Raw genomic sequence first — 18,993 nt, forward strand, 5'->3', positions numbered from 1 at the left:
TTAAGCTCAAGTGATCCTCCCACCTCAGCCTCCTGAGTAGCTGGGACCACAGGTGCATGCCACTACATCTGGCTTATATTTTTTAAATTTTCATAGAGACAGGGTCTCACTATGTTGCCCAGGCTGATCTTGAACTCCTGGGCTCAAGGGATCCCCCTGTCTTGGCCTCCTAAAGTGCTGGGATTACAGGCATGAGCCGCTGCACCAGGCCCTTTGATTTAGTCCGAAGCACCAGACTGACGCTTCCTAATCCCAGAGCAGCTAGGAAGCATACTGAAAAGCACTTTCAGGATGAGACTATAGATTATATTGGCTCATAGAAACTAGCTTTTCAGAAAGTTCCTTATATTCTAAATGTATCATGAAGACCAGAATATGTGCCACTGTGCATTTTCAATCGAGGAAAAACCCCAATTGGATTTACATGAATCTCTGTACAAATAGTGACAGACATATGCTTTTTCCATTCCTTCATGATTCCAGAAAAAACTATTGCAAGAGAGCCATCCTTGGTCCTTTTTCCTTCGAAGACTATGGACTATCATAGGATGATCTCTTGTACTCTTATGACCTCCTTTATGGAGATTATTAATTAATCTATTAATTCTATCTATTAATTCTAACCCATTTTTCTTTTTTCTTTTTTTTGAGACAGAGTCTCACTCTGTCGCCCAGGCTGGAGTGCAGTGGCCAGATCTCAGCTCACTGGAAGCTCCCCTTCCCGAGTTTACCCCATTCTCCTGCCTCAGCCTCCAGAGTAGCCTGGACTACAGGGGCCCGCCACCTCGCCCGGCTAGTTTTTTGTATTTTTTGTAGAGACGGCATTTCACCACGTTAGCCAGGATGGTCTCGATCACCTGACCTCGTGATCCGCCCCTCTCGGCCTCCCAGAGTGCTGGGATTACAGGCTTGAGCCACCGCGCCCGGCCTCTAACCCATTTCTCTCTGCCGAGTTCCAAATCAGTATTTCCAACAACCTCTAGATGTTCTCACACTTGGATGTCCTATAGGTTCCTCATAGTGTCTTCAAAAGGGAATATACTTTTTTCCTTGCTTCTTACTTGTTTCTTTTCTATCCACTATTGCAGAGAAGGATACCACCCAGTTATCCAAACCTGAAGCATGGCTCAAAGGAGAAGCTTTCCTTTGTCTTATGATCCACGTCCAGTCACCTGGTTTTCTTCCTCTTTTTTAACCAAACACCCTTAAAAGCTGACTCTCGGCCGGGCGCGGTGGCTCATGCCTGTAATCCCAGCACTCTGGGAGGCCGAGACAGACGGATCACGAGGTCAGGAGATCGAGACCATCCTGGCTAACACGGTGAAACCCCGTCTCTACTAAAAAAAATACAAAAAACTAGCCGTGCGTGGTGGCGGGCGCCTGTAGTCCCAGCTACTCGGGAGGCTGAGGCAGGAGAATGGTGCAAACTCAGGAGGCGGAGCTTGCAGTGAGCTGAGATCTGGCCACTGCACTTCAGCCTGGGTGACAGAGCGAGACTCCGTCTCAAAAAAAAAAAAAAGCTGACTCTGGGCCAGCCGCCGGTGGCTCATGCCTGTAATCCCAGCACTCTAGGAGGCTGCGGCGGGCGGATCACCAGAGGTCGGGGGTTCCAGACCAGCCTGAGCAACATGGAGAAACCCCGTCTCTACTAAAAATACAAAAGTAACCAGGCGTGGTGGCGCATGCCTGTAATCCCAGCTACTTGGGAGGCTGAGGCAGGAGAATCGCGTGAACCCAGGAGGCAGAGGTTGCGGTGAGCTGAGATCATGCCAAGGCACTCCAGCCTGAGCAACAAGAGCAAAACTCTGTCTCAAAAAAAAAAAAAAAGCTGACTCTGACTTCCAATCTCTGTTGATGCATCAAAATTTTCATCTGAATTATTATAAGAGCCTCCTAAGTGGACTTCTTGTCTCTAGTATAGTGTCCATAGGAACTATTCTCCTACCAAGGCCTAAGTGATGTTTCTAAAAAGCAGAGCCAATCATGTCTCTTCCTTAAGGATTGAGTATAAATTCCTTAGCATGGCAGTCTCCAGTGGAATTTCTACAGAGAAGAGTAGATATTTTAAAAGATGCCTTCATACCATTTCAAGTTTCTCAGTGAAATTCAAAAGGATACTGCATTAGTCAACAAGTGCAGGTTATGGGGAAAGAATCCCAGAATATGATGATCCTCAGCTATGAAAAACTTAACCGCTAATCTAGAAACCGATGCTGCTGAAAGTCATGTAATTCAGTTGGAGGACCAGATTAAGAAAGTACAGAGCCGGGCGCGGTGGCTCACGCCTGTAATTCCAGCACTTTGGGAGGCCGAGGCGGGCGGATCACAAGGTCAGGAGATCGAGACCACGGTGAAACCCCCGCCTCTACTAAAAATACAAAAATTAGCTGGCGCTGGGTTGGGAGCCAGAAGTCCCAGCCACTGGAGGCCAGGCAGGAATGCTTGAACCCGGGAGGCTCTGCAGTGAGCCTGCAGATCAAGCCACTGCACTCCAGCCTGGCTTAGACAGAGCCGGTAAGACCCTGTCCAAAAAAAAAAAAAAAAAAAAAAAAAAAAAAAAAAAAAAAAAAAAAAAAAGAAAGTACAGAACGAGCAAAAGTACAAAAGATGTAATGATGAGAGCAAAGATAGAATACAAGAATAGTCCTAAAGGAAAGAGAATGAATATATATATCCCATTCCTCATGAAGAAAACAGAATAGATGAAAAAAATAATTAAATAGAAGAAGAACTGTTCTTCATCTGAAGGAAAACGTTGACCTTCAGATTATAAAGGCTAACTAAGTTCCAGGCAGGATTAAACAAAGACAGATATAGACATTTCCTGCTGATATTTCTAAATTCAAAGAAAAACAAGAAATACTTATCAGCACCTAAAAGAAAAGTCTAATTACCTACAAAGGAAAGAGAATCAGATTGGCTTTGAATGTCTCATCTGCAACACTAAATAGAAATAGAAAAAGTAGAGTAATTTTATAGAGCTTTGAGGGTAAGAGATTGGGTACTTTGAATTTTTTTTTTTTTTCAAATTTAGAGACAAGGTCTCACAACATTGTCCAGACTGGTCTTGAACTCCTGAGCTTAAGAGATCCTCTTGCCTCAGCCAGAATTCTGAAAAGATGGGATTATAGGCACACACCACTGCACGTGGCAGGTCCTTTGAATTCTATATGCATTCAAATTAAAAGGCATTTTCAGATGTCATAACCAAAAGGTTTTCATAATAATATGAGATTTTTACTATTTATTAGATTATTGAATAAAAATCTAGGATGTAGGGGTATAATATGGGGAAAAATATACTGTTAGAAGTTCATATACATATATTGTATATATGTTTATTTTTTGTATGTAAAATATGTATATGAAGAGAAGCAGGATACAAATAAAACAGATCTTAAATAATTGGTAAAAAGGTAAACACTAGCAGAATGTAATAAAACTTAGATTCTCAGTAATTAGAGGAAAAAGAACAAAGAAAATAACACAGAAAGAAATAACCAATAAATAGAAAACAAAGTAAGATAATATAAATATGACCAAACATTCCAGTTATGACTATTAATATGAATGGCTTAAATTTAACTATTACAACACTGAGACTTTCAGATGGGCTAAGAATTAAATGCAAAATTAGCCAAAATTTTACAGAAACACACATAAAATGGACACAAAGGTTGAATATAAAAGAATAGGTTTAAGCGCAAGTCCTTTCAAACTGAAGAGATAAAAGCCCCGTAAGGTTTTCATAGGATATTTGAAATAGGAATATTTAGAAATAATCCTAATCCATTTTGTAATTTTAGCATAATCCAAGCCTAGCTAAATTCCAGAAGAAAAAGTAAACTTCAAACCAAATTCACTTGTGAATATAGATGCAAAATTTCTATTTTAAATGTTATCAAGTAAATTCCAAAGGTATAAGCCCATAATATAGCATACACAGGTAAAGCTTATTCTGGAAATGTGAGAATGGTTTGACATTGGAAAACTAATGTAATTCATTCACGGAAATGTAAACCTGATAAATGTTGCAATGGCACTTGATAAAATTCTAATATCTATTCCTATTTAGTTAACTTACTTAAACAAATTATTCTACAACTTCTATGGTAGCCTCATATTTGTATTCCAAGCTCCCATTAGCACTGGAGACCAGTCCAAACCCTTAGCCGTTGGTTGTAGCCCTGTATTCGTCTGTACTCCATCTAACTTGGCCCTCAGGACCTAGGTCCTGAATCCTGCATCCCAGCCTTGGGCAAAGGATCAGTCACTGCCGCATCAGCTTCCCACTATGTAATAAATCCTGCTGTGTTCCTGAGTTGTCAGCCTACTCTATACACACTCACCATCAGATTGATCCCTTTGAGCAGACATCTGCCTGGAAATTAGAGACTTCTCAATACCGTTTCCTTGTCCTAGTACTGCCAGGGAGTTAGTTCCCAAGCCATGGCCCCACTGCTCGGGCTGAATGCCCATTTCTTTTCTAGTACAAGAGCCTTTGCAGTGGGGCCACGTGGGTATGATGACTCCTAGACATGCCTGAGTGATTGTTAAAACCCGCTGCGGTACCAGACACATTCATGTAAAAGTTATTTGTTAAAAAAAAAAAAACAACAACAACTACCTGTGTGACGTGCCAGAAAAGCTCACACAGCCTCTGACTATATTTGAGGCCCATGGGAGTTGGCATTGAATAGAGGCAGTGACGGGCGCAGCACCTTTTCTGAGAATCCATATATCTAACATTCCCCCATAACACAGTGTTTTCAAAGGGAAGCCAGCACCACCTGTCTCAGAATCACCTAAGCATTTTTGAAGAGACAGAGTCTTGCCCCATAATGTGTAAGCCCAGGCTGGAGTGCCAAGGGCATGATCTTGTCCTGGCCTCAGACTCCTCCTGGATGGCTTGATTCTCCTCCTCAGCCTCCCAGCGCTTGGGGGATTGCAGGCAGCACCCTGCCTGGCTAATTTTTGTCTTTAGTAGAGACGGGGTTTCACTGTGTGTGTTAACCAGGCTAGTCTCGAACTCCTGACAGCAGTGATCTCACACATAGCCTCTCTGCCTCCCCAAAGTGCTGGAATTCTGGTATGAGCCACCCATTTAGCTGAAATGTTACACTAAACATTTTAGATTCTCGAGCCACACCTAGACCCACTGAGTTAAATAATCCAAGTAATAAGACTCTAATTGTCTTATGAGATGCTGTATTCACAACTTCTCCTAGCACAAAAATTTTTGAGACCAAGTCTTGCTCTTGTTGCCCAGGCTGGAGTGCAGTCGGCAATCATGGCTCACTGCAGGCCTCAACCTCTGGGGCTCAATGGATCTCCACCTCAACCTCCCCAGTAGCTGGGACTACAGGCACAGCTTCTACTACACCAACTAATTTCTAAATTTTTGTAGAGATAGGATCTCACTATGTGCCAGGCTGGTTTCAACTCCTTACCCCTAAGGCAGATCTCCTGCCTCCAGCCTCCCCAAAGTGTGGAATTACCTGGCATGAACCTGCCCTGGCAGGGATGGGTCAACTTTCAGAATGGGACTTCTAATATGAACAGCTGTGAAAGTTGACTTTGAAACCTAGGGGTGTCTTTTAGCTGTCCAGACTCCACAGATTTAACATTCCCCAAAAGTTTGCATCATTTTCTTCAATTAAGCTAAGAGCATGTATTTGCTCTCCAAACAAGTGACCAAACACCCTTCCATGTAATTTTCCTCAAGAATTTCTTTTACTTTTGGCTTCTTCATCTTATCTCCATTTTATTTTATTTTATTTGTTGTTATTTATTTTTGAGGATGGAATCTCACTCCAATGCCAGGCTGGGAGTACAGTGGTGTGATCTCGGCCCACTACTAGCCTCCACCTCTGAGTTCAAGCGATTCTCCTGCCTCAACTCCTTAGTAGCAGAAAGTACAGTACATGCCACCATGCCTGGCTAATTTTTGTATTTTTAGTAGAGAACATGTTGGTCTCACATGTTAGTCAGAGATGATCTTCAGTTGCTGACCTGTTGATCACGCCTGCCTACGGCTTCCGAAAGTGCTGGGATTACAGGCTTGACCTGCATTGTCGTCTCCATTTTATTTTAAGGAGATAATGTTTGGGAAAGGCTTTGTGTATCTTGATCAGAATATCTAATTGAAAACTACTCTCTGGAAATATCTAGAAATTTATATTGGGAGGGGGATGCTTTAGTTGTCACAGGAGAATAACTCAATCGAAAGTATAACTCTGCTTCTCTTTGAGGGTTATATCTTAAGATCTCACCCTGGCATATTTAATTGACATCCCCAGAGCCAGGAACACTGGTATTGGTAATGTACTCTGTCAACAGCTTTTCCAGATCTTTTCCATCAGAAATGGAGTGTGTTGTCCAGCCTGGAGAGAAGTCAGTACAATAGTTCGCTTTTGTTAAGTCTGCATTTTTACTTTCCACAACTCTGAAAGATATAAGACATTAAGGCATGGGACATGTCTTCCCTTTCAAAGGAGTCAGGATGCTGTGGAGTTAGTGTTGACAAAAGGGCACTGAGGTTGATATTCCACAACTGATAGTCCACCACCCCTCTCCATCTTAATTCTTAGCCATCGGCATAGGGATCATCAGAGAACTCTCAACTTACCCAGCCACTTGAGGAGTGGCTCATGGGGTGAGGAGCGCCTGTTCTCACCCACTTCTATTCCTTTTAAGCAAGAAGCCTCTGTCCTCTGGCTCAAGGTGACCTGGACACTAGCCTTCTCTTCTTCAGGTGTCACTCTCTTTCCCTTGGCCTCCACTCTCCAGAATCTTTGAGATTTTCCTCTCTGTCCCTTTCACTCAACATATAAGTATGCTCAAGCAATTCTCCTGCCTCAGCCTCCTGAGTAGCTGGGATTACAGGCGCCCACCACCACACTAGGCTAATTTTTATGTTTTTAATAGGGACGGGGTTTCACCATGTTGGCCAGGCTGGTCTCGAACTCCTGGCCTCAGGTGATCCACCTGCCTTGGCCTCCCAAAGTGCTGGGATTACAGGTGTGAGCCACTGCGCCCGGCCTACCCTTTTCCACTCTATTAACACAGGGTCACCCAAAAGTCTCCCCTCACTGGTTCCCAGGATACTGATGATCTCTGCTGGCTTTTTGCCTCCTCCTCTAAGATGCACCCTTTCTGTCTCATTTACTGATTCCCTTTTCTTCATCCAACTCTTTATCCTTCTTTACCATCTTTCGTCCCCAGATCATAAAGTTATATAACACATATTTATTCTAGAAAATTCTAAACATATAAAATAAAAATATCAGTTCTAATCTCACAGCACAAAGACAACTGCTAACATTTGGGTGTATTTTATGTCAATCTTAATGGTATATTTAAAAATGTGTACTATATGTATTTTTTTATGTTTATTTATTTTCTTTGAGACAGAGACTTGCTCTGTCACCTGGCTGGAGTGCAATGGCGCCTTCTCGGCATACTGCAACCTCTGACTCCCAAGTTCAAGCAATTCTCCTGCCTCAGCCTCCCGAATAGCTGGAACTACAGGCGTGTGCCATCACGCCCAGCTAATTTTTGTATTTTTAGTAGAGACGGGGTTTCACCATATTGGGCAGGACGGTCTTGATCTCTTGACCTCGTGATCCATCTGCCTTGTCCTCTCAAAGTGCTGGGATTATAGGCGTGAGCCACGCACCCGGCTGTTTTATACATATTTACATAATTGAAGTAATTGTATATGTTTTATAACCTATAATTTATCTGTCAACATTACACTGGTCTACATAATTTATACTTTTTTCCATGTTAGTAAGAATCCTTCAAAAAATGTAATGAATTTAATTACGCCCCCTTTATTAGGATACTTTCAGTATTTTTCCCAATGTTAATTATTTTTTCCTTTTTTCTCTGAGTCTGCTTGCTAGGAAATATATTTTAATTAATATTCATAAACATTATTATTTTCTTTCTTTTTTTTTGAGACATGGTCTCCCTCTGTTGCTCAGGCTGGAGTGTAGTGGTGTGATCATGGCTCGCTGCAACCTCAACCTCCCCTGAGCTCAAATGATCCTCCTACCTTGACCTCCTGAGCAGCTGGGACCACAGTAGCACACTACCACATCCAGCTAATTTTTTTTTTTGAGACGGAGTCTCGCTCTGTTGCCCAGGCTGGAGTGCAATAGTGCAATCTCGGCTCACTGCAAGCTCCGCCTCCCAGGTTCACACCATTCTCCTGCCTCAGCCTCCAAAGTAGCTGGGACTACAGGTGCCCGCCACCATGACCAGCTAATTTTTTGTATTTTTAGTAGCGATGGGGTTTCACTGTGTTAGCCAGGATGGTCTCGATCTCCTGACCTCGTGATTCGCCTGCCTTGGCCTCCCAAAGTGCTGGGATTACAGGCGTGAGCCACCATGCCCAACCAATTTTTTTTTTTTTTTTTTTTGAGACAAAGAGTTTCAATCTGTTGCCCAGGCTGGAGTGCAATGGCATCATATCAGCTCACTGCAACCTCCACCTCCCAGGTTCAAGCAGTTCTCATGCCTTGGCCTCCTGAATAGCTGGGATTACAGGCGACCACCACCACGCCCAGCTAATTTTTGTATTTTTAGTAGAGACGAGGTTTCACCCTGTTGCCCGAGCTAATCTTGAACTCCTGACCTCAGGTGATCCACTCACCTCAGCCTCCCAAAGTACTGAGATTACAGGCGTGAGCCACTGTGCCCAGACTTTTTTGTATTTTTTTGTAGAGATGGGGTCTCAAACTCCCAGATCCACCCACCTCGGCCTCCTGAAGTGCTGGGATTATAGGAATGAGCCACTGCACTTGGCTCAATACTGTTTCCTTAGTCAGGATTTCTATAAATGGTATTACTAGGTCAAAGAGTATTAAAACGTTTGTAACTCTTTTTTGTTTTGAGACGGAGTCTCGCTCTGTCGCCCAGGGTGGAGTGCAGTGGCCGGATCTCAGCTCACTGCAAGCTCCGCCTCCCGGGTTCACGCCATTCTCCTGCCTCAGCCTCCCGAGTAGCCGGGACTACAGGCGCCCGTCACCTCGCCCGGCTAGTTTTTTGTATTTTTAGTAGAGACGGGGTTTCACCGTGTTAGCCAGGATGGTCTCGATCTCCTGACCTCGTGATCTGCCCGTCTCGGCCTCCCAAAGTGCTGGGATTACAGGCTTGAGCCACCGCGCCCGGCCTCAAATGCTTTCTTTGCCTTGCTTCGGTGTGCACCTTATACAAGCTTTCCCCTTGGGCTCCAAACCACCCGCCGTCTGGCACTGCCTGATTCTTGAATCAAACTCCTAAAATTTTAAGTGCTTAGGTTTATCTTTTTTCTTTTTTTGAAATGGAATTTCGCTCTTTTCTCCCAGGCTGGAGTGCAATGGCGCGACCTTGGCTCACTGAAACCTTCGCCTCCTGGGTTTAAGCCATTCTCCTGCCTCAGCCTCCCAAGCAGCTGGGACTATAGGCGCCCGCCACCTCTCCCGGCTAGTTTTTTGTGTTTTTTAGTAGAGACGGGGTTTCACCGTGTTAGCCAGGATGGTCTCGATCTCCTGACCTCGTGATCTGCCCGTCTCGGCCTCCCAAAGTGCTGGGATTACAGGCTTGAGCCACCGCGCCCGGCCCAAAACGTTTGTAACTCTTGCTGCATATTGCCAAAATCCCAAATTAAACTGTAAAATACAGAAAACATGAATAATTTTTTTTTTTTTCAGACGGAGTCTCGCTCTGTCGCCCAAGGCTGGAGTGCAATGGCGCGATCTCTGCTCACTCCAACCTCCACCTCCTTGGTTCAAGCGATTCTCCTGCCTCAGCTTCCCAAGTAGCTGGGATTACAAGCGCCTACCACTGTGCCTAGCTAATTTTTGTACTTTTAGTGGAGATGGGGTTTTGCCATGTTAGCCAGGCTGGTTTTGAACTCCCGACCTCAGGTGATCCGCTCGCCTTGGCCTCCCAGAGTGCTGGGATTGCAAGCGTGAGCCACCGCCCCCGGCATGAATAAATATTTTAGTAATTATGGAGTGGGGAATCCCTTTCTAAGCATGAGATGAAACCGAAGGACCATAATTATAAATACTTATAATTTTATCACATAAAATTTTAAACTGTAATTGGACACAGAAGGAAGATCAACAAATACGCGAACATTTGCAACACTAATATCCTGAACATACAAGAAGCTTTTACAAATCAATATAACAAATGATAAGACCTAAAGGAAAAGGGCAAAGGATATAAACAGACAATCCACAGAAGAAAATTGAGAATTAACCTACAAAAAGAAGATCAACATCACTAATAATAAAAGAAATGCAAACCAAACTAAGCATAAAGTATCAATATATTCATCTCAGGTTGCTGAGACTGATGGTGAACAGTGTAAGGGAAACAGGTTAATACTATTTGTAGGAGTGAATATTCATACTTTTTTTTTTTTTTTTTTTTTGAAACCAAGTGTCACTCTATTGCCCAGGCTGGAGAGCAGAGGTGTGTTCTCAGCTCACTGCAACCTCTGCCTCCTGGGTTCAGCGGTCTCATGCCTCCCAGCCCCTCCCTGGGCCAGCTAGGATTATAGATGCCCACCACCACACCCTGGCTAATTTTTTTACATTGTTTAGTAGAGATGGGGTTTTGTCATATTGGCCAGGCTGTGGTCTCAAGCTCTTGACCTCAAGTCATCTTCCTGCTTCGGCCTCCCAAGTGCTGGGGATTACAGGCGCAGGCCACTCGTCCTGGCACCTTCATAAAATTTTTTTTTTTTGAGGCAGGTCTGTGCCATTGGCCCAGGCTGGAGTGCAGTGGCGGATCTCAGCTGCAAGCCCACGCCTCCGGGGTTCATGCTGCCACCTCAGCCTCGAGTAGCTGGAAGCTGGCGCCCGCCACCTGCATCCCGGCTAATTTTTTTAATGACTTTTAGTAGAGAGGCGGGGTTTCACAGTGTTGGCAAGCCAGGATCTCGATCTCCTGAGCTTCGTGATCGCCGTCGGCCTCTAGTCACTGGGGGATTACAGGCTTGAGCCACAGCAGAGCCCATAAAATTTTCTGAAGAACAATTTGTATCTTTTTCAGATTGGCTGCCATTTCTTTGGTCTAGAATTTATACTTCTGGGAATTTAATGTAAAAAGCAACAATGCTCAATGAGAGGCAAAGAATACACAGATACACACTATAAATACATATATGCTCTTCAAGAATTATTTGTCATAGAAAAATTGAAAACAGTTGTTATCAGTAGTAAGATTAGTTAAATAGTGGAATATAATACAAAATAACTTGCAGCTATTAAAAGAGTGGGTGGTATGTTATATACTATCAATAAAATATATCCTTAACATACTAGTGAGAAACACAGTTTTCTGAAGGGCATATAATTCCATTTAAAATTCATATATAAAGGCCGGCTGTGGTGGCTCATGCCTGTAATCCCAGCACTTTGGGAGGCGAAGGCGGGAGGAGGATCCAGCAGGGTCAGGAGCTCTAGACTAGCCAGACCAACATGAAGAAACCCCATCTCTACTAAAAGTACAAAATTTAGGTGTGCTGGTGCGTGCCTGTAAGCCCAGCTACTCCGGAGACTGGTAGAAGAATCAGGAGATAAGCTTGAACCTGGAGATTGAGTTGCTGAGGTGAGAGCAAAGATTGTGCCATTGCACGCCAGCATGGGCAACAAAGGCAAGACTCTGTGTCTCAAAAGATAATAACAAAAAAAAGCCGAAATTTATATATATAAAAGTATGTGCACTGAACATTTTGTTTCTTTTTCTTTTCTTTCTTTATTTTTTAGAAATGGACTCTTGCTCTACTCGCCCAGGCGCTGGAGTGCAATGGTACAACAGCTCACCGCCTCAGCCTCAACCCAGCACTCCTGGTAACTAAGTTACAGTACCCTCTGATGGCCATATTTTTGTGGGAGCGAATTTCACCATGTTAATGAGCAGAGTCTCAACTGACTTCAAGTGAAATCTGCCCACCTTGGCTTAAAGTGCTAGTGGCATCAGCTCCTAATGGCACAACCCACAATTTTGAAATAATAATATATTAACAATAAGTTGCCTTAAGGTTCAGATGGCGGAGAACTTTCAATTTCCAAGATAAAATTTTTGTTTATTTGAATTTTACAATAATCATGACCTGAAGGGCTGCTTTTTTTAGTAATTAAAACTAAGGATGGCAGTGAAGCTGATTTCACACCCTTCCCTCTCCTTTCCAGCTAGTCAGGAGAACAGATTTCCCAAGTTGATTCAAGATACTGTGAGTGAACCACAGGGCTGAAGAAATTGTGGGAGTGATGGACGAGACAGGATGTGGGAGGTGAGAGGAGACATATTTTCCAAGCATTAGGACAAATGGGCTCATTACCTGGCCACTTGCTGCCCATGTTCTATGCCTTCTTTCAATGTTTTGGCTAAAAATCTGAAAAAAAAAAAAAATTCCATTCTTAACACTTAAAATGGAGGGACTGTTTTGGAACAAGCTGAAAACTGCTGGAGTAAGTGTATCGGCAATAAAAGCAGACAGATGAAGAAAGCTACAACTAGGTGAGATGGGAGAAGCTGTTAGAAGTTCTGCTCTGTGAGCCTCAGATAAAGCTCCGATTGGATTTTAGCAGTGAACACAAAAGTCTTGCATGCATGTTCAGAAGTAGGGGTAGTACACAGCCAAGCTTAAAAAGTATAACCCAGGCGAGGCTAGCGGTGGCTCAAGCTGTAATCCCAGCACTGGGAGGCAGGCGAGTGGGATCCGCGAATCAGGAGGTGTCCAGACCATCCTGCTTCTGCAGTGGAAACCCGATCTCTACTAAAATACAAAAAACTAGCCCAGGCCGGTGGGCGAGCCTGTCAGTCTAGCTCCAGAGGCTGAAGCCCAGGAGAATGGGAACCGGGGAGGCCCGGAGCTTGCAGTGAGAGGATCCGGCCACAGCACTCAGCCTGGTGATGAAACAAGACTCCGTCTCAAAAAGTATAACCCAGGCACCACTAGGTGGTTATTACCCAAAACTAGCTACACAAAAAAGTGCAGATTAACTTTTAAACTGTATTTTCCTCTTCAGATTTGAATCTTTATCAATGACCTATGAAAAAAAATGTAAAAATGATGAAAGCTATGTGTTATTTACCTGGGCAAAAAATACTGGGGACTTAGTGGTCAATAAAACCTTTTTGATTTCCTCCCCTCCTAGGTTGTTTGCTGAGTATATAGGTTTGGTTAAACTGCAGATTTACCTACATTAAAGAATACAGGTAAATGGAGGAGGCCAGAAAAAGCCTGATTTTAGTCTTAGCATCTTCCTCTATCAAATTATTTGCCAGTAGTAGAAATAGACAAATTTGGGTTTGGCTTCTTTTTCTTTATGAGATGGGGTCTTACTCGTTACCTAGGCTGGAGTGCAGTGGCTTACATTCTAGGTCGCTCACAGCCTCTTGGGCTTAGAAGTGATCTCTGCCTCATCCTCCTGAGTAGCTGGGAGACTGATAGGCATGCGCCTGCAGCCAGTAATTTTTTGTATTTTAGTAGAGACAGGGTTTTGCCACATGTTGCCCAGGCTTTATTTTTTATTTTTTTCTTGGGTTGTTTTTTTCTTTTTCTTTTTTTCTGGAAGTAATTCATTGAACATTGAAAGGCAAATTGTGCAAGGGCAGATAGAGATGGTTGGGACAAAGGAACTGAGGTGATCCCTCACTAAGCTACTCAGACCTTTGCCTGCAAAAGATGAACATGCATGAATCCCATCACTTGTTACTGGCTGCAGAAACAGAGGAAAGCGTGTTTTAAGTCAGTTGGATATTTTTGGAGATGAACTACTTCAAATAGCATTTGACCACAGCATTAACGCATTTTACGAGGAAATAAATAATACCTCATGTAAGGATCGGTGAGAACAAAGCTGGCAGGGACCTCTACAAAATAAAGCATTCCATAGGCAATTGAAACTCCAAGGCCTGGGAGGAACAGCAATAGACACACGAGCACCACTAGACAGGGGAGGTTGAGACCGGGATGAAGGTTGAGAAACTACCTGCCAGAGGTACCTTGCTCTCTAACTGAAATGGATCGTGGGACACCAAACCTCAGTCACGTGCTATTTACCCATTATAACAAGCCTGCACATATGTTTCTCTAAGAAAATAAAGTTAGAAGAGAAAAAAGAAACAGAGCTCAAAGGCCTGATGCCTTTGTTTTGGCATTCTTTTTTTTTTTTTCTGAGAGCCAGTCTTTCTGGCAGGCTGGAGTGCAGTAGCTTGATCTCTGCACGCAGCCTCCATCTCCCAGGTTCAAAGTGATTCCTCCTGTCCCGGCCTCCTGGTAGCTGGGATTACAGGTGCACCACCACACACCCGGCTAATTTTTTTGTATTTTTGAGTGAGCCGGGGGGTTTCACCGTGTTGGCCAGGCTGGTCTTGAACTTCTAGCTTTCGAGATGCTTGCATGCTTGGCCTCCCAAAGTGCTGGGATTACAGGCCTGACCTGCAGCCCACCCTGTTTTTTAATTCTAAAACAACAGATAATACTTCTGCTTCAGGAATGTCTTCTAGTCATGTCTTCTATCTGAGAACAAGAGGGGTTTCTGCCGTTTTGGCTAGCCAGTTAATAATAATAATAATAATAATAGCCATGGCAATAATGCTATTTACTCAGCACTCATTCCATGCTTTACATGAATTATGTCATTTGATATTCAACAAATATTGCTTCATTTTATTTAGGTTAGGTTAGAAATAGCAGCCAAGGCCACATTTAAACATTATGTTCCAGTGCTCACCATGTGGTTTCACCACCAGCCCCAGTTAGTGTTAGAGGGGAACATGCATTTTTGCTGGAGTGACTCTCATGTACACATTCTTTGGAATTTTGAATTTAGTCATGGCCATCGCAACAGATGGGACTGATCCGCTTTGCCATGCTACTTAATGGCATCACCTTTTCTCAAAAGCTTACCTACCTGTAAACACTCCTTAGAGACTCCTCTTATAGTCTGAACTCTTCATATAGCTACTGGGCAGTGCTTACCTCACTGCCATCATCAGGCTCATGAGGATACAGAGGACATCCTCCCCATAGTCTGGTCAAAGCCATGAAGAGTAATGCACTCAAGCATGAATTTCAATTATCAGTGAAAGCAGGGGAATCCTGCCACGTGACATTGAGGCTTCACACAGAAAACCCTGGTAAGGTCTTTGTGGCAGATTGCAAAATGGCCACAAATCAGTCCCACCCTTGTGTGCTGGTCTCCTTGCCATTTCTCCCATCAAGAAATCTATTTTCTGCCTCTCAAATCTGAGCTTGGTTTTGTGATTTGCTTTCACCGTGGGATATTAGCAAATGTGGCACAAGTAGAGGCTTGAAAAGCGCTTGCACAGTGGGGCGTGGTGGCTCACACCTTTAATCCCAGCACTTTGGGAAGTCGAGGCGGGCTGATCATCTGAGGTCAGGAGTTCAAGACCAGCCTGGCAAAGATGGGGAAACACCGTCTCTACTAAAAATACAAACATTAAGGCCAGGCAATGTGACTCATGCCCTAATCGCAGCACTTTGGGAGGCCGAGGCGGGTGGATCACCTGAAGTCAGGAGTTCGAGACCAGCCTGGCCAACATGGTGAAACTCCATCTCTACTAAAAATACAAAAAAAAAAAAAAATTAGCTGGGCGTGTAGGTGGGTGCCAGTAATCCCAGCTACTCAGGAGGATGAGGCAGGGAGAATCGCTTGAATCTGAGAGGGAGAGGTTGCAGTGGGCCGAGATTGCTCCACTGCACTCCAGCCTGGGTGACAGAGCAAGACTCCGTCTCAAAAAAAATACAAAAATTAGCAGGGCATGGTGGCGCATACCTGTAATCCCAGCTACTCAGGAGGCTGAGTCAGGAGACTCACTTGGACCTGGGAGGTAGAGGTTGCAATGAGCCAAGATCATGCCACTATATTCCAACCTGGGCAACAGAGCAAGACTCTGTCTCAAAAAAAAAAAAAAATGCTTGCACATTGGAGCTTGCCAACTCCTGCTGCTCTAGATCTATGGGACCACTATAGGAACAGAGCTTAAACTAGCCTACTAGAAAGGCCACATAGATGAGAACTAAGGCATGCAACCCAACAGAAAGCCTGCTAACCAGCAGACATGTGAGCAAGGCCCATCCTAAATTCACCATTTATCCCAGATGAGACCTAAGAAGAACCACCCAGCTTAACTCAGCCCAGATTGCCAACCCAAAGAATTGTGGACTAATAAACCATTGTTGCTTAAAGTCACTAGACTTTGGGGTAGTTTGTTATGCAGCAAAAGCTAACTGATACAGTCCCTGCCAACTCTGAAATATTTTTAGTATGACTTACCTCCATTTTTTAAGGGTGGTAGCTCAGCTGTCTTCAACTCAAAGTCACTATTAGTAGGATGGCCAACAAAGTGCTTCTTCAGGGTCCATATCTTAGTACGAACCATCCTGAAGCTCCTAGACCACAGTAAATATGCAGTCAACTGCCATGAAATGATTGCATTCTAACAGTTCCCTCGCCATCAAACTGAGCCCAGATAGCACAACTACAATATCCTCAAATCCCATCATTATCAGATAACGCCAATCACATTCATTTAATATTTACTATGTTTCTGGTGCTGTGCTAAGCACTTCATACAGATTACCTCATTTTATCCTTATAACTTCCCTATAAGATAGACATTAGTATCATTGCCAGTGTAGGGATGAGGAAACTGAAGTTTAAAGAAATCTTCAAGACAAGGAAAAAATATAAATAAACAAAGAAATTCTTCCCGGCCACTGCTAGGCTAGAGTTTCTTTATGGCACTGAACAGTTACGGGGAGTGCGAATATTCCATTCCGTTTCTCATCTCACATGGAGTGAATTTTAAGAAAAAGCATCAAACACAAAGAACCCCATAGAAAGAAGTCCATGCACCTCTTTCCGAAGGAAAGAGCCAGGCATTTCAAGGCAGTCTCAGAACTCCCGAAAACCCCCGGGGGGCGCCGCTGCTTCGCCCCATTTTTAGGTGCCTTTTGTTTGTTTTGTTTTGTTTTTTTAATACTTTTTTCTCTCTCTTTCTTGTAGAGAGGAGCCTCACTGTGTTGCCTACGCGATCCGCTATAGCTAGCCTTGGCCTCCCAAAGTGCTGGGATTCCAGGTGTGAGCCACTTGGGCTCAGCCATCGGGCGCGAGTTTTCTTTGGCCCAGAAGGGATTTGAGTTTAAACTCCACACCAAACCGATTTTGCGCTTAAACTCTACACCAAAGCAAGCGAGGATGATGAAGGCTGCCCAGCGCTGGGGGTTCAGGACGTTCTGCTTGGACTGAACTCGGCCGAATCACTTGGGACCCGAGCCTTCCCGCGTGTGCATCCGCTACAAACAATCCAGTTACAAACGTTCTGGAGCTGCCGCTGACCTCCCCAGCTCCCCCACCGGTGCCGCGGGTGGCCGGGAGCTAGGGGGGCGGTCCGATCTGCAGCCAGGGGTTGTTCTTTCTTCTTCTTCTTCTTTTTTTTAAAATTAAGACTTGTTGTTGTTGTTGTTGTTGACGGAGTCTCGCTCTGTCGCCCAGGCTGGAGTGCAATGGCGCCATCTCAGCTCAGAGCAACCTCCGCCTCCCGGGTTCAAGGGATTCTCCTGTGTCAGCCTCCTGAGTAGCTGGGATTACAGGCGCCCGCCACCACGCCCGGTTAATTTTTGTATTTTTAGTAGAGACGGGGTTTCCCCATGTTGGCCAGACTGGTCTAGAACCCCTGAGCTGGAATGATCCACCCGCCTCGACCTCCTAAAGTGCTGGGATTACAGGCGTGAGCCACCGCGCCCAACCCTAAGTATGATTTTTATGGTGAGACATTTTAAGTTTGCTCTTATTTTGAAATACATATTTTTGGCGCTAGTCACCCTGCAGTGCAACAGATCTCAGAATCTACTCCTCTAGTCTCTGAACTTTGTACCCTTTGGCCAACAAGCTCCCATTCACCCCGGAATCCGCTCCCAGCCTCTGGCAACCATCATGCTAGTTGTTATTTCTATGAGTTCAACTTTTTAAGTGTCCACACATCTTTGTCCCTTTTCCCTAGAAAGCAACCGCTGGGCATTCCAAACTCGCTACAAGTCCAGAAGCCCTCCTGGAAAGGGTCTGGCCCCAGAGGGGCGAGGTCCCGGGAAGGTCTCGCCCGCCCGAAGAGGGGGCCTGGCGGGGCGACCGGCCTTTGCCCGCTCGCCCTTTGCTCCCACCGCCGCCTGCGTGCCCCTTCCCAAATCCCCACCCGGATCTTTCTTCTTCTACCCTCCCCGAGTCGTGCAGTCCCGCAAGTTCCCCGGCCTGCCCCTTCCCGGGTGCAGGCAGCTACCGGGTGTCCCGGATTGTAACCAAGCTTTCCTATTCCCTCCCGCGCGGGTCTCCAAGCTCTCCAAGGAAGTGCAGGGCCGGGAGGCGCCGAGACTTGGGCTCCCAAGATCCTCCGAGTGCAAGACCCAGCGGTCATTTCGGCGTAAGGGGAGGAGGGCGAAGCGCAAACCTCCTTCACTGGGGCGTCTAGAAACTTGGCAAGAAGAAAGCAAGGGGGTTAAGGGAGGGAGAAAAGCGAAGGAAAGAAAGCAGGAGGTCTCCTTACAGGAGCCGGTGGGTTCCACTGCTGGGGAAGGCGGCTGAGGCTGCACGGCCGGGCGCAGGAGGACAGCTTTATGACAGGTCCCAGGAGAGGGTGGGGCCACTGCAAGGCGGGGCTGCTTCTGGAGGGTGAGAGCCCCCCCCCCGAAAAGGTCTCAGGAGGAAAACAAGTGTCAGGGAATCTGAGTGTGTTTGTGTGTGTGTGCGCGTTTCTGTGGGTGCCTAAGTGCATGTGCACGCGCGTGTGTGTGCATGTGTGTGTGTGCGTGTGCGCATGTGTGTATGTGTGTAGGGGGGTTGGGGACTCCTGGACTCGCCTTCCAGGAGCCAATTCAAGGTCACCTCTAGGAACCCTTGCCAGACGCCCCCAGGCAGGAGTGAGCGTTCTTGCCACTGAGGCACCCCACAAGTCACATCCTAG

At 45.1% G+C, this 18,993-nt stretch overlaps 1 protein-coding gene across 1 annotated transcript in view; it reads right to left on the bottom strand.

Moving 5' to 3' along the window:
• LOC101007270 (prostaglandin reductase 1-like) overlaps nt 1-18,693 on the bottom strand; it is a 28,719-nt gene extending 10,026 nt beyond the window's left edge. Inside the window, exons 1-5 of the mRNA XM_031654768.1 lie at nt 18,577-18,693; nt 16,311-16,426; nt 13,842-13,881; nt 12,344-12,397; nt 6,292-6,445 (exon numbers count right to left, since the gene is read on the bottom strand). Of these exons, the coding sequence (XP_031510628.1) occupies nt 6,292-6,445; nt 12,344-12,397; nt 13,842-13,881; nt 16,311-16,416 (354 nt within the window). The 5' untranslated portion in view covers nt 16,417-16,426; nt 18,577-18,693. The remainder of the gene's footprint in view (nt 1-6,291; nt 6,446-12,343; nt 12,398-13,841; nt 13,882-16,310; nt 16,427-18,576) is intronic.
• Between the last annotated feature and the right edge of the window lie 300 nt (nt 18,694-18,993).

The sequence above is a fragment of the Papio anubis genome, chromosome 13 (assembly GCF_008728515.1).
Source record: "Papio anubis isolate 15944 chromosome 13, Panubis1.0, whole genome shotgun sequence".
Classification (NCBI taxonomy): Eukaryota; Metazoa; Chordata; class Mammalia; order Primates; family Cercopithecidae; genus Papio; species Papio anubis.